A 25,816-nucleotide genomic window follows, 5' to 3' on the forward strand; every position below is an offset into this window, starting at 1 on the left:
GTACTGCTATTCAATTCTTTCTCCTTTCATGCTTATTTCTTTGTAATTTTAAAAATTTTTTTATTTGAAAGGTAGTTACAGGGGCTGGCGTTCTGGTGTGATAGGTTAAGCCTGTGTCTATGGTGCCAGCTTCCCATATGGATGCCAGTTTGAGTCCTGGCTGCTCCACTTCCATTCCAGCTTTCTGCTGATGGTCTGGGAGAGCAGTGGAAGGTGGCCCAAGTCCTTGGGCCCCTGCACCCATGTAGGAGACCCGAAAGAAGCTCCTGGCTTTGGATCAGCCCAGCTCAGCCACTGCAGCCATTAGGGAGTGAACCAGCAGATGGAAGACCTCTCTGTCTCTTCTTCTGTCTGTAAACTCTACCTCTCAGATAAATAAATGAATCTTAAAAAAAAAAAAAAAAAAAGAGGAAAAAAGAAAAGAAAGGTAGAGTTAGAGAGAAATGGAGACACGTTTTCCATGTGCTGGTTCACTTCCCAAATGGCCACAACAGTTGGGGTTGGGTCAAGCCAAAGCCAGGAGCCTGGAACTCCATCCAGGTCTCCCAGAGTGCAGAGGCCCAAGCACTTGGGACATCTGCTTTTCCCAGGTACCATTAGCCGGTGACTAGATGGGAAGAGCAGCCAGGAACTGAACAGGAACCCATATAGGATGTTGGCATTGCAGGTGGTAGCTCAACCCACTGCACCACAATGTCAGCCCCCTACTTCTCTGTATTTAGCACTTTAAAAAAAACTCCAAGTTATCATAATTTGACTATGTCCTCCATTTCCTGCTAGTACTGTGACAGAGATACAAAGCAATGTGCTACAAGCTGTGTAACAGCTTTGGAAGTATAAGAAAAGATTTTATTCTCTAGAAGTTTAACTTGGGGCACTTAAATAGTACCAATCATGAAAACAGAGTGCCTGAGTGCTACAAGGTCCTGGAGCAACAGCAGGGGTGTGAGGAATCCCGTGGCCCCAGGGATATGGGCACATTCAGTAAGTATGAAGGCTTTGAGTTGTACAAAGGGTCTAATACTATTTGGGTCCTACCATGTGACACACCCACAGAGCCATGCTTAATGTGTATTATGAGAGGTGTCTGAAAGCCAGCACAGGGGCTGGCATTGTGGTAGCGGGTCAAGCCACTGTCTGAAGCCACCATCCCATATGGGTGCCAGTTCGAGTCTCACTGCTCTACTTCTGATCCAGCTCTCTGTTAATGTGCCTTGGAAGGCACTGGAAGATGGCCCAAGTGCTTGGGTCTCTGCCTCCTAAGTGGGAGACCTGGATAGAGTTCCTGGCTTCTAGTTTTAGCCTGGCCTAGCCCTGGCTATTGTGGCCATTTGAGGAGTAAACCAGCAGATAGAGGATCTCTTTAAAAAAAAAAAAAAAAAAGCCAGCATAGTGGCTCGTGATTTTTCTACTACATCATTTTCCAAACTTAATTGTAATTCACATTTACAGAAAAGTGTACAAAACTAATTAACACTTTTTTTTATTGAAGTCAGATATATACAACATAAAATTAATCACTTTAAAGACTGGCATTTAGTACATTTGCAATGTATATAACCATCACTTGTATCTAGTCCCAAAACTTTTTCATCAACTCAAAATAAAACCCTATACCCATTACAGTTAATCCACATTTTTCTCTCTTCCCAGCCTCTGGGAACCACCCATTTTTTCTTAGTCTATGGTTTTACCTATTCTGGATATTCCATAAAGTGGAATCTTACAATGTTTCCTTATGTGTCTGGCTTCTTTCACTTAGCAAAATATTCAAAATACTATAGCAATTTCAAAACTTCATCTCTTTTTAAAAATGGCTGAATAATATTCTATTGTATGGATATATTAAACTGTTTACCCAATAATCTTTTGATGAGCATCTGTGTTGTCCATCTCTTAGCTATTGTGAAAAGTGATAATATGAACATTCACATATAAGTATTTGTTTCAAGTCTGTTTTTGATTGTTCTGGATATATACCTAGGAGCAGAATTGCTGGGTCATATGGTAATTTTATGTCTGACTTGAGAAACCATCAAACGGTTTACTGTGGAGACTGAACCATTTTACACTCCCACCAGCAACATATAGGAGTTCTAATTTCTCCACATTTTTGAAATCAACCAACTTAAAAACTTAAAGTAGTATATAATATGCCCTAAGTAGATGTTAAAACAAATTTGTAACTATTTATTTAAAAGACCCAGACATTTAAAAAAATTGCACTACACCATAAGGCACAGAGTGAATATTTATTTGTGACAGAGATCAAACCTAAGCTGTCATTTTATAAATACTGAAAAACCAGGGCAGAAAAGTGCAGAGACTTGCTCAAAGTCAAAGTTAAAGGTTCCTTCTAACCATGTGAGGCCAGAAGTGAGGAAAATATTTTAGCAGCGTTCTGTAACTGCACCCTCCAATCTACTCACTCCAAATATCCCTTCAGGTCCCTGACACCAAAATTGTCCCTCTGTCTTTAGAGGATGGATAGAATCCCAGTAGGATGAGATGGCTTGCCAGTGGGAGATGGGACACCTGTGTGCCATGGAACATTAATATCAGTATGGCTAGAGATGAATAGTGAGTGAGTTAGGATAGCTGAGCATGACATTAATAGATTAATAGCCATTTTTGAAAATCTGTGGTCCCCAAAGAATCTCCCTATCTTGCTGTTTATCCATAAATCTTTCTAGTCCTACTGTAGTTCCAGGACAAGTCCTACCAGCACACCCCAAACCTTTCTAAAGCCCTGAGTCTTTTATTCCACAATACTTTACTGGTTTGGGACTGAAAAGAATGCTGGGATTTTCAGGTAGATGGCAATTCCAAAGTGGAGAAGACAAAGGCCTCTGGTGTGGCTTCCTGCTTCAGCACTCCTGTCAGCAGGAACTCGGATGAGAGGAGAGGCACACCAAGGCGAAGTGGACCGGAGCAGCGAGGGAAGTCCTGGGGACACGTGATCACAACTCTCTGAGGCTGGGGAAAACAGGAAGTCACAGGTGATAAAAGGATCCTAGAAATAGGATCAGGATCCACTCATCAGTCTTTTTTTTTTTTTTTTCTTTTCTTTCTTTTTTTAAAAGCAGAATTATAGAAAGGAGAAGAAGAGAGAGAGAAAGCAAGCAAGCTTTCAATGGCTAGGGCTGGGCCAGGTTGAAGTCAGGAGCCAGGAGCTTCATCCTGGTTTCCCACATGGGTAGCAGAGGCCCAAACAACTGGGCCATCTTCTGATGCCTTTCTCAGGCCATTATCAGGGGAACTGCATTGGAAGTAGAGCAGCCCCAACTCCAACCACTGTCCATATGGGATGCTGGCGTCGCAGGCAGCAGCTTAACCCACCATGCTGCAAGGCTGGCCCCCACTAATCCGTCTTAGCATCACCAAAATAGTGCTTCCTGATAGGAAGCCATGCAAAACATGCTTGCAGAAAATGTTTCATCTGAATTTATTCAAGCTTTTAGAAGGAACTACAATTTACAGAAAATATAGAAGGTAAAGAAACAAGGGAAATGATACAAGGGAAAAAATGAAAAACTCAGACTGGGGAACATTCTAAAGGACAAGTAACTGGGTTTCTGCATGAAGTCACAGCATAAAAAGGCTGAATGGGTAGAGGTATGCTCATCAGTAAAATAATCAACAGATGAACAGGGCAGCAACACATCAGCCACATTTCAAACCTTGAATTGAACATCTGTATAAAGGCATTTTTTTTAGACAGCTGATGAAATTTGATTAATGCCATGTGAAAAAATGAGCAAGAAACTATCAATTTTGTTGAGGATTGATATTAGTATCATAAAGGCCAGCGTTGTGACACAGCAAGTTAATTTGCTGCTTGCAATGCCAGACATTCCATACTGGAGTGCTGGTTTGAGTCCTTGCTGCTCTACTTCTGAGCCAGCTTCCCACTAATGGGAAGGCATCGGATAATGGTCCAAGTACTTGGGCTCTGCTATTGATGTGGGAGACTTGGATGGAGTCCTAGTGACTGGCTTAGCCAGTCTAGCTCTAGATGCTTCAGACATTTGAGAATAAACCAGTGGATAGAAGCTCTCTCTCTTGCTCTTTCCCTTTTCTCTGTCACTCTGCCTTTCAAATTAATAAGTAAATGAATCTCTTAAAAAAATAATAATGGGGCCGGCGCCGCGGCTCACTAGGCTAATCCTCCGCCTTGCGGCGCCAGCACACTGGGTTCTAGTCCCGGTTGCCCCTCTTTCAGGCCAGCTCTCTGCTGTGGCCAGGGAGTGCAGTGGAGGATGGCCCAAGTGCTTGGGCCCTGCACCCCATGGGAGACCAGGAAAAGCACCTGGCTCCTGCCATCGGATCAGTGCGGTGCGCTGGCCGCAGCGCGCCTACTGCGGCGGCCATTGGAGGGTGAACCAACGGCAAAGGAAGACCTTTCTCTCTGTCTCTCTCTCTCTCTCACTGTTCACTCTGCCTGTCAAAAACTAAAATAAATAAATAAATAAATAAATAAATAATAATAATGGTATTGTGGCATAGCCAGTAAAGCAGCTGCATCCCATATGGTTCAAGTCCTGGCTACACCGCCCCCCCCCCACTCCAGCTCCCTGCTAATGTACCTGGGAAAGTAGTGGAAGATGGCCCAAATACTTGGGCCCCTGCACCCACATGGGAGACCTGGAAGAAACTCCTAGCTTCTGTCTTGCCAGCCCTGGCCATGTGGCCATCTGGGGTATGAACCACAGGATGGAAGATCCTTCTCTGTATCTCTCCCTAACTCTGCCTTTCAAATAAATAAATAAACGGTATTGTTATGTAAGAATATATTTCTTAGAATGTATACATTAAATATTTATGAGAAAATACAATGTTTGCAGTTTGCTTTAAAATACTTCAAGATGGGGTCGGCATTGTAGCTCAGTGGGTTAAGCCACAGCTTGTGACATGGGCATCCCATATTACTGCCAGTTCAACACTCAACCCTTCTGCTTCCAATCCAGCTTCCTGCTTATGCACCTGGGAAAGCAGACTAAGATGGCCCAAGTGCTGATCTGAAGGGAGTTCCAGGCTTGGTTTGGGCCTGGCTTAGTAACCCTGTTGTTGCAGCCATTTGGAAAGAGAAACAGTAGATGGAAGACCTTTTTTCTCTCTGTCCTACTCTCTCTAACCCTGTCTTTCAAATAAATAAATAAATAAATTTTTGAACAGTAAGTTAAAATAAAATAATTCACAAAGAAAATGAAAGAAAAAAAAGTGGTGGAGCTGGCGCCGTGGCTCAACAGGCTAATCCTCTGCCTTGCAGCGCCAGCACACCAGGTTCTAGTCCCGGTCGGGGCGCCGGATTCTATCCTGGTTGCCCCTCTTCCAGGCCAGCTCTCTGCTGTGGCCAGGGAAGGCAGGGGAGGATGGCCCAGATGCTTGGGCCCTGCATCTCATGGGAGACCAGAAGCACCTGGCTCCTGCCTTCGGATCAGCGCGGTGCGCCAGCTGCAACGCGCTGGCCATTGGAGGGTGAACCAACAGCAAAGGAAGACCTTTCTCTCTGTCTCTCTCTCTCTCTGTCCACTCTGCCTCTCAAAAAATAAAAAAATAATAAAAAAAAAAAGTGGTGGAATAATCGTATCATAATCTAAAAACTGTTGAATGTGGTGCCTGATATAGAAGGGTTCACTGTATTGCATTATTTACCCTCTCCTTTTGTTGTATATCGTAAAATATTAAAATACAGGGTTTGGCATTGTGGCATAACAGTTTAAGCCACCGCCTGCAATGCCAGCCTTCCAAGTGAATACCAGTCCAAGTTCTAGATATTCCACTGCCAATCTAGTTCCCTGCTAATGCACCTGGGGAAGCAGTGGAAGATGGCCCAAGTCTCTGGGGCCCTGTACCCACATGGGAGACCCGGATGAAGCTCCTGGCTCCTGGTTTTGACCTGGACCACCCCTGACCATTGCAGCCATTTGGGGAGTGAACCTGTAGATGGAAGATCTGTTTCTTTGTCTCCTTCTCTGTAACTCTTTCAAATAAATAAGTCTTTAAAAAAATAAAAATATTGGCTGGTGCCATGGCTCAATAGGCTAATCCTCTGCCTGCTGCACCAGCACACCGGGTTCTAGTCCCGGTTGGGGTGCCGGATTCTGTCCCGGTTGCCCCTCTTCCAGTCCAGCTCTCTGCTGTGGCCAGGGAGTGCAGTGGAGGATGGCCCAAGTCCTTGAGCCCTGCACCCACATGGGAGACCAGGATAAGCACCTGGCTCCTGGCTTTGGATCAGCGCGGTGCGCCGGCCACAGCGCCCATTGGGGGGTGAACCAATGGCAAAGGAAGGCCTTTCTCTCTGTCTCTCTCTCTCTCACTGTCCACTCTGCCTGTCAAAAATAAATAAATTAATTAATTAAAATACAAAGTAAAACTAAGTCCATGTGGTATCAGCAGATCTCTCATTCCTATCAGCCCCCCCCCCCCTTTTTTAAATTGTTTATTTATTTGAAAGGCAGAGTTACAGAGAGGCAGAGGCAGAAGCAGAGGCATAGAGAGAGAGAGAGAGAGAGAGAGAGAGAGAGACTTCCATCCACAGGTTCAGTCCCCAGTTGGCTGCAATGGCCAAAGCTGGGCTTATCCAAAGCCAGGAGCCAGGAGCTTATTCCAGGTCTCCCATGCAGGTGCAGGGGCCCAGGACATGGGCCATCTTCTACTGCTTTCCCAGGCTATAGCAACGAGCTGGATCGGAAATGGAGCAGCCAGGACTAGAACTGGCACCCATGTTGATGCCTGCACTGCAGGCAGCGGCTTTACTTGCTATGCCACAGCACCAGCCCCACCTATCCTTTTTAAAAAAGTATTTATTGGGGCTGGTGCTGTGGTGTAGCAAGTAAAACCACTGCCTGCAGTGCCAGCATCCCATATGAGCGTTGGCTCAAGTCCTGGCTGCTACACTTCTAATCCAGCTCCCTGCTAATGCGCCTGGGAAATCAGCAGAGGATGGCCCAAGTACCTGGACCCTTGCACCTGTGTGTGAGACCCAGAAGAAGCTCCTAACTCCTGGCTTCGGATTGGCTCAGCTCCGGCCATTGCAGCCATTTGGGGAGTGAACCAGTGGCTGGAAGACCTCTCTTTCTTTGCTTCTCTATAACTCTGCCTTTTGAATAAATAAATCAATCTTTAAAAAATGAAAAAAGCATTTATTTATTTATCAGAGATGAAAGACAAAATTGCTTCCTGTCCTTTCCCTCACCTCTCCCTTCAAGTCTATCCATGGATCCATGTATTTGAGAGACAGAAATCTCCCATCTGCCAGTTCTTTCCCCAAATGCTAGCAGCAACCAGGGCAGTCCAGGCCCCAAAGCAAAGCCAGGAATTCCATCCCCAGGGTGGGCATCACAGGAAGCTGGAAGAGAAAGGGCTGGGACTTGAACCCAGGCATTCTGATGTGGGGGCTGGGCAGCCCATGCACCACTGGCACCAAATACTTGCCCCCTGATCCCTTTCTATTCCATACATTCCATAACCCCCCACTACAGTATAATCCCACCTCTATTTCTTCCTCCGGTCTTTTCCCACTCCAGCCACATCACTAGACTCAGAACTCATCAATCATACCTTGTAGGACCGGGGCATGCTAGGTAAGATGGTGCCTCCACAGCAGCTGATGATCTCTCTCATCTGAGGTGGTGGCGGCTGGACTCCAGGGGTCACATGAATCTCGTAGCCCTAAGAGAAAGAAATGGTGAAGGCAGTGGCTGTCTCTGCGCTCAGAGCTCATGGACTGTTGTGTAATTTTGGAGGGAGGCCTGAAGCCCAGGGTAGGAGGTAGCCTCTCACCTCCAGCAGCTTTCGCTCCCGGGCCCGGCTCAGGGCGTCTCGAAGGCGGAAGCCAAAATTCTTCTCTTGCTCAGGATCAGTCACCACATATTCATCCGGGGGCAGGAAGCAACCAGCCTTTCGAGACTAGAGGAGGTGGCATTCAGCATGCGTGCTCAGCCCAGCCCCCACCCTGCTCCCCTGCCCAGCACTTGCAGAGTTCAAGTAATGTTTTTCCAGATTAATCTAGCCTTCCCCTTACCCACCTCCCCTGTCTGTATCCCCTTTTTCTTCCCACCACTTTCTTTTCCTGTCACTCTATCCACTGGTCTGTCACCTCTGGGTTCCTCACCTGATACAGCCAGTCCAGGGAAAGGATGGGGATGCCCCGCCCCAGGGCACATAGAAATTTGACCGTGCGGCAGATTCGATCAGTGACCAGGTGGGAAGCCTCTGCCACCGAGCTGGCTAGACTCCCCCCCAGTGCCAGCACCGCCTGCTCCCCGCGAACATCCAGGACTCCTGTGAAAAGCACCTGTGGGAGGGGTTAATCTGGGCTAGCAACCCATGACAGCAGCACCGGGCTGTCACATCCTCTAGCTCTCCTCCCATCCTCCCACAAAGCCCCAGACACTTTTCCCCCTACTTTGGGGGCTGCTGATTGTTGGTGAGGTTTGGTTCGGCGACGACTGCAGCTTGGAATTCCCTTGGGCTTTTCCTCTGCCTGGTCTCTCTTTCTCTTGCCTGGCACTGGAACCACCATATCCTGGGTTTGAGAGAGACCTTAGTGGGAATTTCTGAGCCAGCTGCCCATCTTCCTAGCTCTGTGGCCCCAGCCCTCTCCTCACCTCTTCCTCTTCCTTGGGGAATACCGTCTTCTGGGACACTTCTCCTCTTCGGGGCCGTTTTTGAAGTGGGGGTGAATCCATGGGTGCTGAAGACCTCTTGTGGCTTGGAGAGGTCTTCGGAGTCTCTTGGATGACCCCGGATATGCCTGCTGCTTCTACCTTTTGGATCTGGGGAGCATGGGTGGGTACCCCAAGAAGCTGGGGAAAGGCAGGCTCAGGAATAGTCCCAAGGGATTCAGCTGCTCTCACTGCTCCTTGTCTTTGGTTGCTTGATAATTGGGATTTAGGTTCAGGGAGTGCGGAGCAAGGTTTGTAGATAATGGGAGCTATGGGGGAGCTGTGCTTCCTTCTAGCCCTCTGTCCCCTGCTGTTACTGGCTTGAGGAATGGGCGCCAGGGTAGGCTGCTCTGTGCTGACAGTGGACTGGAATTCAGAGGGGGCAGGAACTGGCACAGCATTTAATGTAGAAGACCTTAGTGTCCCACTCTGATCACTCTGAGCTATGGCCTTAGGGGTGACAGGCTGCTCTACAGTAGTGGGAGGCTCAAGATTAGCGGCCGTGGGCTCAACTGGTTCAGGAGTCTTGATAGAGGACCTAAGGGTCCTGCCTCGAGTGGCCCGAGATGTGGGCCTGGGAGTGACAGGCTGCTCTGTGGGGGTAAGAGGCTCAAGATCAGGGACTGTGGGTTCAACTTGCTCAGGAGTCTTGACAGAGGACTGATGTTTCCTACCCCGAGTGACCCGGGATGTGGGCTTGGGGGTGACAGGCTGATCTGCGGAGAGAGGAGGCTCAAGATCAGGGGCAGTGGGTCCAACTGGTTCGGGGGACGTGGCAGAGGACCTACGTGTCCTGCCCCAAGTGACCTGAGGTGTGGGCCTGGGGGTGACAGGATGCTCTGTGGGGGTGGACAGCTGGAGGATTTCAGGTACTATGGGTTCAACTGGTTCAGAGGACCTACGTGTCTTGCCCAGAGTGGCCCCCGTGGAAGGCTTGGGGGTGACAGGCTGCTCTGTGGGGACAGGAGGCCCAATTGGTTCAGGGGTCTTGGCAGAGGCCCTACATGTCCTGCCCCGAGTGGCCCTGAAGGCAGGCTTGGGGGTAACAGGCTGCTCTGTGGGGACAGGAGGCTCAACTGGTTCAGGGGTCTTGGCAGAGGCTCTACATGTCCTGCCCCGAGTGGCCCTGAAGGCAGGCTTGGGGATGACAGGCTGCTCTGTGGGGACAGGAGGCTCAACTGGTTCAGGGGTCTTGGCAGAGGCCCTACATGTCCTGCCCCGAGTGGCCCTGGTTGAAGGCTTGGGAGTGACAGGCTGCTCTGTGGAGACAGGAGGCTCAACTGGTTCAGGGGTCCTGGCAGAGGACTGATGTTCCCTACCCCGAGTGACCCGGCATGTGGGCTTGGGGGTGACAGGCTGATCTGCGGAGAGAGGAGGCTCAAGATCAGGGGCAGTGGGTCCAACTGGTTCGGGGGACGTGGCAGAGGACCTACGTGTCCTGCCCCAAGTGACCTGAGGTGTGGGCCTGGGGGTGACAGGATGCTCTGTGGGGGTGGACAGCTGGAGGATTTCAGGTACTATGGGTTCAACTGGTTCAGAGGACCTACGTGTCTTGCCCAGAGTGGCCCCCGTGGAAGGCTTGGGGGTGACAGGCTGCTCTGTGGGGACAGGAGGCCCAATTGGTTCAGGGGTCTTGGCAGAGGCCCTACATGTCCTGCCCCGAGTGGCCCTGAAGGCAGGCTTGGGGGTGACAGGCTGCTCTGTGGGGACAGGAGGCCCAACTGGTTCAGGGGTCTTGGCAGAGGCCCTACATGTCCTGCCCCGAGTGGCCCTGAAGGCAGGCTTGGGGGTGACAGGCTGCTCTGTGGGGACAGGAGGCTCAACTGGTTCAGGGGTCTTGGCAGAGGCCCTACATGTCCTGCCCCGAGTGGCCCTGGTTGAAGGCTTGGGGGTGACAGACTGATCTGTGGAGACAGGAGGCTCAACTGGTTCAGGGGTCTTGGCAGAGGCCCTACGTGTTCGTCCCCGAGTGGCCTGAGATGTGGGCTTGGTGGTGACAGGCCTCTCTGTGGAGGTGGATGGCTGCAGGTCAGGGGCAGTGGATTCCACTGGTTTGGGGGTCTTATCATAGGACCTATGTGTCCTGCCCCGAGTGGCCCGAGATGGGAGCTTGGGGGTGACAGACTGCTCTGTGGGGGTGGGAGGATGAGGCTCAAGGATAGCAGAGGAAACTGGAGAGGACTTCTGGGGCCTAACTTCAGACTCCAGCTCTGAGGACAAGGGAATTTCTGGAGCTTCCTGACTTCCATTTTGCCCGGTCCTAAGAATGGGTGGCTCAACAGAAGGTGGGGAGGGAGGAAGAAGGGGCTGAGGTGCAGGATGTTTTTGGCTCTGAGAGATAAGGGGGGTTGGGGGTGGGGTTGAGGCTTCAGGCAGACAAGCGTCTGGGGATTCCGGATCACCCTGGGGAGAAAAGAAAGCCAGTGAGGGAGGAAGAGGTAGTGAGGAGAGAGAATCTGGATGCTGTTGTTGACACTGTTTCTGGTGAGAATACACTCCTGGCATTTCTATTCCTGACTGTGACCTCTCTTCCTAATGGGACTTCCTGGGAAGGAAGCAGTCCTCTTTCCCACAGACCTCTCCCCCTGTGGTATTTTCCACACATGGATGGTGGTAGTGAAGGGAATGTGTGAGGCAGAGAGAAGGAACACAAAGAAAGGGACTTCCTTTCTGAGTCAGGTGGAAGGAGCAACAAGTTGGGAGATGGATAGGGAAAACCATGGGAGCCATGGGCAAAGGGACAGGAGCCAACCAAGGAGTAGAGAAAATAGAATATGAGAAAAGGCAAAATTAAAGCAAGTCTAGAGGAAGGACACTGCTGGAGGAGATGTAGAGATGACCTGTGGGCTAGGGGAAGGTACAGTGGCAGCTCTCACCCTGGAAGTCTTCTCATCAGGTGACATCTTGCAATTCAAGTGGCCTAGACAGAAAGCAAACACAGTGGTGGCTGAGTCTTGGGCAGCTGGTTGCTCAGGGGTTGATGATCATGAATTAATGATCATGAAGGCTGCATACCACTCTGGAGTCCCTCTGCCTTCACTTACCTCTCAGCTGCCTCCTGGGGCTCTCTGAGGCTCCCCTTCCTCCACCTGACTGGCTCTCAAAAGCTACAGGGACTGAATCAATTCCCTGAAGATCCCCTGCCCCAAGTCCAGGCTGTGGTCTTGGCCTGGAGGCCTGCTCTCTCTGGTCCTGGCTCCCTCCTTCCGTCTCTTCTCTCTGGGGGCCTCTTATCAGGGTCACTTCTAACCGAGCTGGCTCACACTCTTTCTCTGGCTTAGGCCTCTCTGCCTCTCTCTCAGATACTTCTCCCGCAGGGGTCTGCTTCTCTATTTCTTTCTCTGGTACTTCTGTACTCGTCTCCATTGCTACCTCCAAACTCTCCTGTTCCCTTTCAGGACTTGCACTTTCCTCCCTCTTGTCAGACTCTTGGTTCCCAGTGTCTCCTGCTAGTGCCTGTTCTCCGTCCCTGGTGAACTGTCCTCTTCCCACTGTAGCTGCCTTCTCTCCTTCTGGTGGCAGCTTGTTGGTTTCCCTCTCAAATGGCCTTCTCTCAAGAGTCACTCTATCTGCTGTTTCTTTTGGTGTACCCATGTCTTTCTCCATAGTTTGCATCGCTCTGCCTTGACACAGTGGCTCTGTGTGTAGTAGGCTCTCTGCACGCTGGTCTTGTGGTATTGCTCTAGATGGAGATGGGCAGAATCCGTTGGCCTCAATGGGCTGGGTCTCAGAGGTGTCAGACGCTGTGGAACAGAATGGCTGTGTAGCCATGAGCTCCCAGGACACATCCATGGTACCTGGAAGTAGACAAGAAGGTAAGAGGAGTGTAGGTTGGGAAGGTAATAGATTGAGGAAGGATTATAATAAATTCATGAGAGTAAACCTAAATGGATTAGTAGTAGTCAGGAATAGGTTGGTAATTACAACATTTAGTGCTTGTTTCAAAAAGCCCTTCGCCTTTTAGGAAAGCTTTTTCAGTAGTCTCTCTTTATTTTAAAGATTATTTATTTATTTGAAAGGCAGAGTTACAGAGAGAGAGGTCTTCCATCCACTGGTTCATGCCTCAAAGGCTGGAGCTGGGCCAATTTAAAGCCAGGAGTCAGGAGCTTCCTCCAGGTCTCCCATTTGGGTGTAGGGGCGCTTGGGTCATCTTCCACTGCTTTCCCAGGCCGTAAGCTGGATAGAAGAGGAGCAGCTGGACATGAACCAGCACCCATAAAAGTACCGGTGTTGCAGGCAGAGGCTTAATCTACTATACCACAGCACCAGCCCCCTCAGTAGTCTCTTAAAACATGATCTAAACTAGTTGGTTGACGAGTAGGACTTAATTTGACATTTTTCTTCTGATGAGACAAAACATCAGCAAAATATAGTATGAAAAGAAACAAGTAGATGGAGAAAGGAAAGGATGCCAAGTTAGTAACACAGAGAGTTTCCTGTACCTGAGCTCTGAAAGCTGCAAGAGGAAGATGCGGGCTCTGGAGGTGGATTCAACAGGAAGGCCTGGGTGGGTTCATCCTCCAAATTCTGGTCTGTGGCACAGGAGAAGATGGCCTAGGTACTGCTCCCCCAGGAACCCCAGGTCCTATTCCCAGTCTCCTGCCCTACCATGCCAGCCTTCATTCCCTTCAAGGACCACCAGTCCAATTTCCCTGCTCCCACTGGTACTGGGACCCAAACCATAGATGTCCTCACCTTCCACGCTCTGATTGTCCCTGTCCACAAAGCACTGGGTAGCTTGAAGCGCCACATCTTCAAAATCTAGTGGGAAAGAACATAGGATAGATAATTAGAAACCTTCTCCAACCTTTAACTCCTCACTTTATCTCTACTATTCTCTCCCCAACCCCAACCCTTATAACCATTGGTTTTATCAGGGGTCAGGGGAGGACAAAAGCCAGCACTTACCATCGGAGTCTTCTTCCAAGTCCTCGGTCCCGCCCATGTATAGCTCTCTCTGCTTTCCTGTAGGGGACTGGGCTCCCTCTCTTTGTGACTGGGTGGTTCGCCCTGGAGTACCTGTGTCCACCACTAGGTCTGTGACATTGCTGCTGGAGACAGGGAGAAGGTCCTGCTCTACCTGTGCCATAGGTGACCTACCCTGTGCCTCCAACTGCAGAGCTCTCTCCTGCTCAGCTGTAGTGTGGTCTATTCCTGCATCCCCATCTGCTGGAAGCTGGCCCTCTCTTACATCTGCCACTACTGAGGCTGCTAAGGATGTGCCCTCTTCTGTGCCTGTCTCACAGTCTCCAGCTAGAGAAGGCTGGACTCCCTCTGGAGGCAACACAGGCAGTTCTGCTGGGCCACCCTCTGCTTCCACCTCGGTTTGATCTGTCCCCAACACAGGCACCTGATGCTTCTGTAGATGTACAGCAGCCAGCCCTGGGGACACTTCCTCCTCCAGTTCTGTGTTGATGGCCACTGGGGCAGATGCTTGGCTTCTCTTCAGGTGGATCCCAGGTGAGCTCGTGCCTGCTTCCACATCTGTATCACCGTCGTTAGGAGTAGGTGGGCCCATCTTTGACTGTGCCGTAACTATGGCTCCATCCTTGTCTGCATGACCATTGGGAACAGTTCGGTCTGCTGGCAGCCCCTCTTCCTCCACGTCTGTGTCACTGTCTCTCCCAGAGGTGGTTTGGTTTTGCTGCAGAGGGACCTCAGGCGGGGCCCTGCCTGCTTCCACATCTCCATCTCTGTTCCATATAACAGCTGGGCTCTCTTTCAGACGCGCCAGAGTAAGCGCTGCCGAGATTTCTTCCTCATCATCTGTGTCGCTGTTGATTACCATGGGGGCATGGCTTCTCACCAGAGGGACAGCGAGTGGGGCCTTGTCCTCCTCCACATCGGTGTCACCTCTAGCCTGGCTTTCTTGCACATGTTGCAGGCCGAGTGCTCCAGAGCCCTGTGGACCAACTCCACGGAAGATTTGCCTCTTTTTCACAGGAACTACAGCTGGGGTTGCAGGGATTTGCTCTTCCTCCACATCAGTATCACTGTCCATGAAGCCAGAAGGTTGGACCCTTTCCAAGTGGCCCGCAGTGGGCCTTCCAGGAAGCCTGCTGTCATTATCTGCATCTGTGTCCTCAGGAGCTTGGTTCCTCTCCAAAATCTCCCCATCTGGAGCCAGCCTGTTGCTTGCCTTCCCCTGGACTTCTGTGCCGTTGTGTGTCTCTTTCATGGCAGGTGTGAAAGCTGTGATGCCATTGGCTTCAGGCAGCTTGGCTCCTGTGGTCGTGTCTCTTCTGGCAGCTGAGGAAGCCTCCTCTGCTACTGGGTGCTGCCCTTCTTCCTCATCTGTGTCACTGTCCAATCTGAAGCCAAAAGATGGCGCAGGCCCACCCAGGGCAGGAGAAAGCCCTTCTTCATCACTATGAAGGGAAGAAAAGAGCAAGGATCCATAGAATCTACTTGCCAGGGAGGCACACCCCACTGGACCATGAGCTCCCTGACAGCAGGCAGGCACAGCGTAGTATTTGTTTTTCTACCTCCAGCAATCAGTTCAGTGCTGGACACATCAGGGGTGTGCTATAAAACTGAGCAGAATGAATGAATATAAGGGAACTTCAAATCGGATTGAAAGATCAGTTTAATTGTGGTCCAGAAAATGTTGAAATGCAATCACAGGTTCCTCGTAATACACATTATCCATGAACTTTCTGAAGACCCCATGTACCACAGTGCCCCCAGCCCCAATTTTCATGATCTTTATCTCTTGGAGGTTGAGCCTCCAGCCCCTGGCCCAGCCTCCTTTTGAAGACTCAAGTGTCTGACCCTAGGCACTCACCTCTCTGGTACTACTGTTGCCAAAGAGGGGGATGCGATCCTTGAGTCTTGCATCATACACCTCTTTGAATCTGTCAAGAACAGAACGGAGTGACAACTTTATACTCCTCATCCCTGCCTCCTCATCCACCCTCCCAACACATACACTTACCTAATTCTTCCTCTGAATCCTCAGCCAATTGAAGCCTCTGAGGTTGAGCTTCTCCCTGTACCCTGGGGGTCTCCTCTATAGTTAGAGGGCCCTGGGGAGCACAGGGTAGGGGGATATCCAGGCGATGGTACTGACAGAGCAAGTCAGCAAAGAGAATCAACTGCCGGTCCTTGAGACAATGACTCACCCCAGGTTTCAGGACCTTAGGCGGCCTTAGGATCTGAGTACCATTGAGGCTCCCACAGTCGTGGAGGAGAGGTGCCTTGCCCTGAGCCAAGATTTCAATCACTGCATGTTGTTTGGAGATGGATGGAGACTGCAGGGCCACAGAGCAGTCAGGCATTCGGCCCACTACATTCTTCCCGAGGTACAGTGGGAAATCTAAGAATCAAGAGAAGTCGACAGGTTCCAAGGCCAGAGTCTTGGCCTGTCATTAGGAAAATGTTCCTATCACATAACCCACTACTCAGTAACACCCCATGCGCATCAGAAAAACAAAAGGTCCTAGCACACCTAAGAATTAAAGAACATGTACAATGCACTATTCATATGTAAAACCTCACCTATCCATATTGGCCATTCTAAAACTGTGATAAATACACACAGCATAGGGTTCTGGGCATTACGTACATTCACTGTGTTGGCCAACCACCAACACCATTCATCTCCAGACACACTGGGTTTTTTATTTGAATCTCTTTATCTTCCACTAAAATAAAATCACTACCAACTAGGCCCAGGGCACTAGCCTGGAAAAATGAACTCAGTCTGCCCCTCCTTCTCCAATTCCAGTAAAAAATATTTCTTTAGATCTCTTTGAAACATATATAAGCTTCCCACAATCCTTTGCCCACCTCCCCACAAAAATAAAAAGACCAATATTTTAGCACCCAATACCCTCTGACCTTTCTCTGGTCCGTGAGTACTGCTGAAGACGCGCAGTCGCCCTACGGGCTCCAATCCACCTCCTGCAATGTGGTTGGATTGCTCTGTGTCCTCCTCGTCTTCGGTCTCCAAGATAATAGCCTGTGTGTCTTCCATGATCTGGGAAAGAGAAATTATCATCTCCATCACTGGCTCACAGACAGAGCATCAGAGAGAAGACTGATAATGGGGTAAATCTGGATAGTTATGGAAGTTGATACTTCTCTTTCCTTCAGTCATTCTGTTATCCTTTTGAAGCATTTAAAAAGATTTTTGATCAGGGCTGGCACTGTGGCATAGTAAGGTTAAGCCTCTGCCTGCAGCATCAGCATCCCATATGGACAGGTTTGAGTGCTGGCTGCTCCACTTCCAACCCAGGTCACTACTAATGTGCCTAGGAAGAGTGGAAAATGGCCCAAGTGCGTGGGCCCCTGCACCCACGTGGGAGACCTGGAAGATGCTCCTGGCTCCTGGCTCCTGCCTGGCCCAGCTCTGGCTATTGCAGACATTTGGGGAGTGAACCAACAGATGGAAGACCTCTCTGTAACTCTGCCTCTCAAATAAACAAATCTTTAAAAAGTATATATTTTTGACCATGACACAAAGAAAGATAAATATTACAAGGTCCTCATTACACAAATATATACAAACATGTTTATTTATATAATTTTTTGAGAAACAATGCTATGATAATACACTAAAATTCTTCATTCTGTTTTTCCTATTCTCTATATTTTTAAATTTATTGTATTTGAAAGACAGAACAACAAAGAAGGAGGAAGCAACAGAGATGGTCACAATGGTGGGGGCTGGACCCAGCTAAAGCCAGAAGCCAGAAACTCCATGCGGGTGGCAGGGGCCCAAGCATTGGGCCATCTTCTGCTTTCCCAGGCACACTAGCAGGGAGCTGGATAGGAAGCAGAGCAGCCACAGTAATATGGTATGTCAGCATTGTAGGCTGCGGCTAACCCAGTGTACCACAACGTCAGTACCTCTCCTTATACTTTTTAAATGAACATTTACAACCCATTAAATGAACTTCACTAGCCACAACTGGGCTGCAGCCCACTGCTCACACACCACAGTGTTCACACACGTCAAGTCTGTGCTGGGCATTATGCGTCACGCACAGAAGACAACAGAGGTAGACATTTAGGAAACTAACGCTGAAAATATGAGATAATTTGCTCCGGATAACACAGCAGGTTAAGTAGACAGGCAAGAAGAAATGTTCTTTTGGTTGTACTGCTCGTACTTTTTACACTTTGCCAGAGCACCTCGGCGTGATCAGACTAAATTACAAAAACTCCTAGTAGTCAACATAGAGAGGATTCTGGTTTCTTACACTGACTGCCTCACTTAGTCTTCACAAGAACCCTGTAAAGAGGCATTATTATCTTTTTCTTTTAGCTAAAACTACAACATATATGGGTGAAGGAACCTGATCAGAGTCACTCAGATGTCTCTCTTTTTAATATTTTCTGATGGTTTTCCCAGGGTAAAATAAAACCTAAACTCCTCAGCAAACCTCCTCCACCCCACTTAAGCCTTTTGTTGGGCACTGCAGGCCCCCACCCTCACTCCGCTGACCCGCATTCGGTCCAACCAAGCCTCTATAAACACACTGCCCTCGGCCCTACAGCTGATGCCTTAGCCTAGCCCAAGGCCCTTCCCTCCTGGTTTCCTGATCGACTCCTGCCCACCCTGGAAGCTTTAGTTCAGGCGCAGCGTTGAAGACGCCGGCATCTCACATCCGAGCGCCCGGTCGGTGTCGCAACTCCGTTTCCAATGTCAGCTTCCTGCTAGTTGTACCCTGAGAGGCAGCGGGCAACGGCCGCCCACGTGGGAGGCTTGGGATTGAGTTCCAGGCTCCTGGTGTGGGCCCGGCACAGCCCTGACTTTCAAATCGATAAAAACAGTAATCGCCGTCCTGTTCAAATGTCCTCCCCTCATCAAAGTCCTTTCCCAGTTTCCGGTGACCCTGGTGGCCGACGGCCTTGCGCCTACCCTGTAACCACCACTCTCTCACTCCGCCGCCCCCCCGGAACTCCCCCCCCCCCCCGGTGCCCATCACTGTCGGTCTACGGCGGTGACGGCGCGCCTAGGGCTGATCAGAGAACGGGGGCCACATCCGTGAGGTAAACCCTAGCTGCTCCCTGCCCTCGCAGGGCTGCCTCACTGAGCCTGCTAGGGGCAGAATGAAAGGAAGCAATAAGGATGGAGTTCACTTACAAAGAGGGAAACGGGCAGCTAGGGAAAGGAGGACGCCCCCGAGGCGAAAAGGTTCACTTCGGCCTTAAGACGGGCCAGCCCAGCGGGCGCCCGCGTTCCTCGCCTTCGAATCAAAGGACCACCATCTTTGATCCCCGCCCAGTGGGGCTCCGTCGGGATCCAACGCCTCCCGGGGCGAGGAGAGGCGTCAGGTGAGGGTGGGCATTTACAATCCCACAAACAAACTTTCGAATTACCTCCGCCCAGTCGCACCCAGGGCACGCCCCTCCCGCCCTCCGTCGGAATCAAGATGGTACCCGCAAAGATGTGGGCGAGGCCCTCAGAACTCACCTACTTGGAGTACGCGCGCGCGCGCCACCAGTAACGGTCGCGACCGGGGCGGTGCGAATGCGTGCGCCGGAAGGGACCCGGCTCTCTGATTGGCTCTTGCCGCTGTCTTTCACGACCGTTCTGCACGTTGATTTGATGACGCCCACAGAGCGGCGGCACATTCGAATCCCCTCCCCCAACCGTCCCCTTGCAGTTCAAAAGGAAAGCATCTCCCGGGAGACAGTGCTCAGTTGAGGAAGAGTAATCGGAGGCCGCGCGAAATAGCGCATTCTGATTGGCCAGCTCCAAGGGACCGCCCACTGCCGTTTCACGGCCCACCGCCCACTTCCCGCGCAGACTTCCAAACCGCGACCAGAGAGTCTGGCGCCAGTTTCTGGCGGTGGATAGAGCGTCTCTGTACTACAGTCGCCGGCCGCGTCTGGTCCGGCCAGAGCGCCCTTTTCCGGTCCTCCCAGACATGGTGTCCGCTGACTCAGGAGAAACAAATGGGTTGCGGATTGCAGTCGTGGCTCCAGGCTGCAGTTTGGAGGACAGCCCGTAGGCGTGGCACTTGAGGGCTCCTCACTGCAGTGGAATTTCATTACCTTTTGATTTTGCTCGTTCAGTAGAAGTCGTGTCATTTCCTCCTGAGAATACATCCCCGACGGACATTTTGAGGACATTTTCCTAAACGGAAGCTCCTAAAATAAAAATCCAAAGCCTAAAAGAAGAAACTGTTTTGCTAACTGTTTTAAAAGGTTGGCCTCACTTTTCAAGGGGCAAGGCAAGGATGGAAAGTAATTTATTTCATTATAACAAGACATGAAGAGACCAGGAAACATTTGATAGGGATCTACTTCAGGTAGCTCTTTCCCGTTTGTTATCTCAACTCGTGCCACGAGAACCAAACAGAAGTAGATTTTATCTCTGCAGCTCTGCGAAGTTAAATGGCTCGCTGGGTTCCTAATGCAGAGACAAATGGAAACAAGTCCTCCAGTTCTAAATCTGAGCTCTTTACTGCAGAAAAGCTGCTTTCGTTGTGAGCGTGCCCGAAAACATAAGATATTTTAATGGAGTACAAGGGTCCTACACTCAACGCTCCTTCATTTGGAAGGTGACTTAGAAATGTGCGCTGATGCTGATGGAATGTGGATTAACAATGACCTTGACTGCGACCACACCTCTCTAGATTAGTGCTTACCGCATTTCTCATCGAACTGCAAGGTCCTGGAGGCCAGGGAACGGATTCTGAATCATTTTTTTATCTCTTGCTCCTGGGTTGGTGGATAGGTAGTACCTACCAAATGAGTGAGTCCTTGGGAAGCAGGTGGACCCCGTGGAAGCCCATTCCATTTTCCGCTCTTTCAGTCACCCCTCCCCCTCTGCAATGGCCACCGCCCGCCTGGTCAGTGAAACTGGAAACGCACCCATTTCATCAATCTGGACAGGCCGTCTGGAAACACCGAAATCCTATGAAGCTTCACACCCCCTAGTTCCCCGTTTTCACAAGAGAATCAAGGTGTTTTCCAAGGCCCACATCCCCTATAACGGAGGCTGCAAATCTCAGCAGTTTCTCTAAACGCTGCAACTTACTCCTTAAACAATAGCTACATCCCAAAAGACCCTCGCTACAGTTTTGTTTCTCTGTCGCAACTTTCTCAGTCCCAGACTCCCAGGGAGATATCAGGAAGGCAATCCGAGGGGGCAGCGGCTTATGCGGGTTCAGGCTTTGGGTCACCCAAGGGCCAGAATGCTGCACCGCTCCCCGGTTTTCGCTGAGCTTAGCAGTCCGTCTTCAGACAGCTGCCACTACAGGGAGCTTTCTGGGCGTGCCCTCCTCATCTCCCAACTCCCGGCACCCAGGACTCCCCAACCCCTGCATCCCTGAGAACAGCCCCCCTTCTGCACAAAAGAACTCAGGCACAGAGGGAAAGAACCTTAGACACAGTCCTGTTCTATTGCAAACACACGCAGACGCGGCCGGTACCCACCCCTTGTAGCTGGATTTTTTCTTTTCTTTTCTTTTTTTTTTTTTGCAGCGTGCACAACAATAGGGAACTACAACTCCCAGGGAGCACTGCGCTGCCCCGCCAGGGTGGAGACCAATGGGCGGCCGGCGCCTGTCGGCCGCGGCCAATCAGCGGCGGGCTCGGGGCGGCTTTGTCTGCAGAGCAGGGCGCGGGCTCGCTCTCCCGCCTCCCGGGCCGCGCACGCGCGCCCCGCCCTGTCGCCCGCCCTCCCCCGCCCGCCCCTCTCTTTTCTCCCTCTCCGAACCTTGGCGCTGCCGCGTTCGGACCTCGCTGCTGCAGCCTCCGGGGCACGCTCCATCCTCCCAGCCTGCGACCCGCAGAGAGACGGGAAAAAAAATAACCAAAACCCAGACTACCCGAGTCACATAATTCCTTGCCCCGCAGGCGAGCCAGAGAAAATTAGATTCCAACCATGAGGGAAATTGTGCACATCCAAGCCGGTCAGTGTGGCAACCAGATCGGTGCCAAGGTAAGCGTTTCCAGCCTCTTCTTGGAGCCGTCTTTCGTGCTAGAAAGCATGCTGTAGAGACGTTAGCGGGGCGGCCGCGGGCTCCACGCTCCCGCGAGCTTTGTTCTCGCCCGAGTTGCTGCCTGTGCCTGTGGCGAGCCCCCCGGCTCTCGGGAAGACGCAGGGCTCGTTTTCTCGGCCAGGCGCAATTTTTTTTTTGGGGGGGGGAGACGCTCTGCCAAGGGTTTTTTGTGCGCGAGGGGCGGGAAGGCAGGACTTGGAGCGATTTCGCCTCGGAGGGTTTGCTAACGGTCCGCGCACAAAGCGGGGCGCGGTCTGGCCCACGTGCACCCCGCCGCGCTCGGGCTGGCGCAGGGGCGAGGCTGGGCCCCGGCGCGCGGGGAGGAGGCGAGGACCGTGCGGCGTTCATTTTACCTCTGTTGCCCCTAGGAGAGCCCTTAGGGCGTGCGCGGACTCGGAGAGGAAGGGGGAGGGGGCTGGACTTTCCTGCGGGGCCGAGTGGCGGGGGGGACAGGATTTCTATTTAAAACTAGGGGAAGAAGCGAAGGAGGAGAGATTTCGGGGCTGACGGGGATTTTTTTTTTTTTTTTTTTTTGCGCGGGCTGTTACAGAGTAGCGGGGGCAGGGCAGGGAGGAAGTGCGGCGGCGACGTTGTAGCCGACGGGCGGGCCCGCGGGGGCGGGGCCAGGCGCGCGCCCGCGCGGAGACCCCGCCCCGGCGGCGGCGCGTACGCGGAAGCCGCGCCCCGGCCCCGCCCCCGCGCGCAACGCCCTTCTTTGTCGGCGTCCCGGCGTGCGCGTGCGCCGCGGTCACGTGGGCGGGCGGACTGCGGCAGCGGCGGGGGGTGCGCGGCGCCGGTCTATTGTGTGCCGCGTGGACGGGCGGTGCCCGGCATGGGGGGCTGGGAGGGGCGCCTTGCGGCGTCGGGTGGACCCCCGCGGCGCTCGGAATGCCGGGGCCGCCCGGTCGCGCCGCGTTCCCGCCCCAGGCTCTGGGAGGCTGTGGCTGAGTGCAGGGAAGGGCGCGTGACTGACAGGGGCTCTTCCCTCCGCCACGCCCGCAGTTCTGGGAGGTGATCAGTGATGAGCACGGCATCGACCCCACCGGCACCTACCATGGGGACAGCGACCTGCAGCTGGACCGCATCTCCGTGTACTACAACGAAGCCACAGGTGAGGCTGGGGCCTGGAGCCTCACCCGCTGCACCGCCTTCCTTATTTTAATACAGATTTCACAGAACTTCAGAAGCGTGCTTCTCTCGCTTCCGCAATCTCCCCTCCAGGGCCCCTTGTTCGCCTTTCCCTTTGCGGAATCAGCACCAGGGCCAAAGCCTCGTAATGCTGCCACCTGGTGGCAGGACCTGGAACGACAGCTCCTGATTCCCTCCCTGCTGTCTCAACCTCAAGGCACCTATGTTCCCCTCCCTAGTTCTCACTTCTCTGCTTTATTTCCTGCAGGTGGCAAATACGTCCCTCGTGCTATCCTGGTAGATCTAGAACCGGGAACCATGGACTCTGTGCGCTCAGGACCTTTCGGCCAGATCTTCAGACCAGACAACTTTGTTTTTGGTGAGTTTCGTAGATGGCTTTAGTACGTACTCTCACATTCAGCGTATTTGGACACGGGGAGACAGTGAGGTGACAGAGTGTTTGTGGTCTTGGAGAGCTTATGTAGGCTGTGCCCTGAAAGCTAATGGAGAAGCAGTGACTGCCCTAGCGAGTAAGTTGAAGGAGAAAAGGGCACATCCAGAATTCCCCTAGAAGTAGAAAGGTGGAGACATCCCCCTACCGGCCCTTGTTAATAAAGCTTGCTTTCCTGCCTTTTCCAGGTCAGTCCGGGGCAGGCAACAACTGGGCCAAGGGCCACTACACAGAGGGGGCGGAGCTGGTCGACTCAGTGCTCGATGTCGTGCGGAAGGAGGCCGAGAGCTGTGACTGCCTGCAGGGCTTCCAGCTGACCCACTCGCTGGGTGGCGGCACGGGCTCTGGCATGGGCACCCTGCTCATCAGCAAGATCCGGGAAGAGTACCCTGACCGCATCATGAACACCTTCAGCGTGGTGCCCTCGCCCAAGGTGTCAGACACCGTGGTGGAGCCCTACAACGCCACCCTGTCCGTGCACCAGCTGGTGGAGAACACGGATGAAACCTACTGCATTGACAACGAGGCCCTGTACGACATCTGCTTCCGTACGCTCAAGCTCACCACGCCCACCTACGGTGACCTCAACCACCTCGTCTCGGCCACCATGAGTGGCGTCACCACCTGCCTCCGCTTCCCCGGCCAGCTCAACGCCGACCTCCGCAAGCTGGCCGTGAACATGGTGCCCTTCCCCCGCCTGCACTTCTTCATGCCTGGCTTCGCACCTCTCACCAGCCGAGGAAGCCAGCAGTACCGGGCCCTCACTGTGCCCGAGCTCACCCAGCAGGTCTTCGATGCCAAGAATATGATGGCTGCCTGTGACCCCCGGCATGGCCGGTACCTCACCGTGGCCGCTGTCTTCCGTGGACGGATGTCCATGAAGGAGGTGGACGAGCAGATGCTGAACGTGCAGAACAAGAACAGCAGCTACTTCGTGGAGTGGATCCCCAACAATGTGAAGACGGCCGTGTGCGACATCCCGCCCCGGGGCCTCAAGATGGCTGTCACCTTCATCGGCAACAGCACGGCCATCCAGGAGCTGTTCAAGCGCATCTCGGAGCAGTTCACGGCCATGTTCCGGCGCAAGGCCTTCCTGCACTGGTACACGGGCGAAGGCATGGACGAGATGGAGTTCACCGAGGCCGAGAGCAACATGAACGACCTGGTATCCGAGTACCAGCAGTACCAGGATGCCACCGCAGAAGAGGAGGAGGATTTCGGGGAGGAGGCTGAAGAGGAAGCCTAAGTCAGAGCCCTCCTGTCGCCTCGGGCGCCTGGCCCCCTCAGCTGCCCTGTCCTCTCCCTCAGAATTTGTGTTGCTGCCTCCTCTCTCTCTCTTTTTCCTTTGTGGGAGGGGGATCTAGAACAGTGCCTGGCACATAGTAGGAGCTCAATAAATCTTTGTTTGTTGAATGTCTCCTCTCTCTCTCTGCTCTGGGAAACTCAAATCCTGCCATGTGTTTCTTTCTGGTGCTTACTGCTCCCATCTGTCCAGTTAATATTTCCCTTCTGTTTCCAAAAATAATTCTCCATAAGCCCAAGTACCAGACAAGAAAGAGAGGTCGGAGCCCCTGCCAGGGAAGAAATCTTCGCTTCAGGTATCTCATGCTCCATCTCAGCTTTGGGGTGTTAACAGTATTATCTCCGTTCCCAGTCTCCCTCCAGGCTCCGTCCTGAGCTCTCTGTCTCACATGCTCCATTCCTGCCTTTCCCCTGATGAAAGGAAGGGGACTCAAGGAGAAGGCCAGCCTTGGTCCCTGAGCCTCCAGAAACACCATCTTGTCCCCCCCTCCATCCCTGCCGTGCATGGGAGGTTTGCTCTGCCCCCTGCAGGAGTGAGTGCTCCCCAGAGCAGAGGGGACAAGACAGCCTCCTGTCGGCGACATCTCAGCTCTTCCTTGGCTGTTCTTCCCCTGTTCCTTTAGTTTTGTCCCACACTTCAGATTTCTATTTTGTGTTGAACTTGCTTTTTTTTTTTTTTTTTTTTTTCATATTGAAAAGATGACATTGCCCCAAGAGCCAAAAATAAACAGGAATTGAAAAACAAGTTGCCAGATGTGTGCTCATTTAGGGAAGATTGCTGCTGGAGCTGTGGGGCCCAAGTTCAGTTACACTCTGACCTCCCTGAACTGCCAAGGCCCTCACGGTGCCTTACCCTCCTCTCAGTCCCTGGCACCCCAAGCCACCCCCACTCCTACACCAGCCCCATGAGCGTTCATAACGGCGGCAGGCTCAGATGTGGGATCCAGGGGTGAGAAATGGGAGCAGAGTTCGGTGTCCTGGGGTGCAGCAGCAGGGCAGAGGTGCCAGCTTGCGGTCCCACCCAGTGCACTGTGCAGCAATGGGCTGGATCCCAGTAGCCCCCAGAGATCGACACAAATGCAGTTAATTTCCTTTGTAACAAGATAGTGCACACAGGATTCCTTTGGACTACTGGTGCCTGTGGCTGTTTCCTGTGGTCCTGTGCATTTTCTTTGTCAAACTAAGGGCAAGGATGACTGGTCCCACTCAGCAGTGTGTGTTCCATGGTAAGACTTGGTTCTAGTTGGCCCGTATCTTGTCTGCTGGTTCAGTCCCTGAATAGCCATAACAGCTAAGTTTGGGCCAGG

The 25,816-nt window shown here is 52.0% G+C and overlaps 2 protein-coding genes across 8 annotated transcripts; one reads left to right on the top strand and one right to left on the bottom strand.

The window, feature by feature from the left end:
- Window positions 1-1,459: 1,459 nt before the first annotated feature.
- Window positions 1,460-19,795, bottom strand: MDC1 (mediator of DNA damage checkpoint 1). 7 transcript variants are annotated; one of them, XM_062185716.1, is made up of 15 exons: window positions 19,090-19,795; window positions 16,509-16,647; window positions 15,604-15,984; window positions 15,454-15,523; window positions 13,578-15,037; window positions 13,365-13,430; window positions 13,112-13,201; window positions 11,714-12,466; window positions 11,546-11,589; window positions 8,613-11,072; window positions 8,411-8,530; window positions 8,117-8,299; window positions 7,786-7,911; window positions 7,564-7,674; window positions 1,460-3,013 (listed from the first exon to the last, which is right to left on the bottom strand). In XM_062185716.1, exons 2-15 carry the CDS (start codon window positions 16,642-16,644, stop codon window positions 2,774-2,776), a joined length of 6,240 nt encoding a protein of 2,079 aa, XP_062041700.1. In that variant the 5' UTR covers window positions 16,645-16,647; window positions 19,090-19,795; the 3' UTR covers window positions 1,460-2,773. The 7 variants fall into 7 exon arrangements, with proteins under 7 accessions (XP_062041700.1, XP_062041702.1, XP_062041713.1 ...); XM_062185718.1 differs by lacking the exon at window positions 19,090-19,795 and adding an exon at window positions 18,996-19,056; XM_062185729.1 differs by lacking the exon at window positions 19,090-19,795 and adding an exon at window positions 18,760-18,985 and having other exon boundaries at window positions 12,260-12,466.
- Window positions 19,796-21,314: 1,519 nt separating this feature from the next.
- TUBB (tubulin beta class I) lies at window positions 21,315-25,207 on the top strand. Its single transcript, XM_062185754.1, has 4 exons — window positions 21,315-21,567; window positions 22,631-22,739; window positions 23,025-23,135; window positions 23,396-25,207. Exons 1-4 carry the CDS (start codon window positions 21,511-21,513, stop codon window positions 24,451-24,453), a joined length of 1,335 nt encoding a protein of 444 aa, XP_062041738.1. The 5' UTR covers window positions 21,315-21,510; the 3' UTR covers window positions 24,454-25,207.
- The last annotated feature ends 609 nt before the right edge of the window (window positions 25,208-25,816 follow it).

This window comes from Lepus europaeus, chromosome 3 (genome assembly GCF_033115175.1).
Source record: "Lepus europaeus isolate LE1 chromosome 3, mLepTim1.pri, whole genome shotgun sequence".
NCBI lineage: Eukaryota > Metazoa > Chordata > Mammalia > Lagomorpha > Leporidae > Lepus > Lepus europaeus.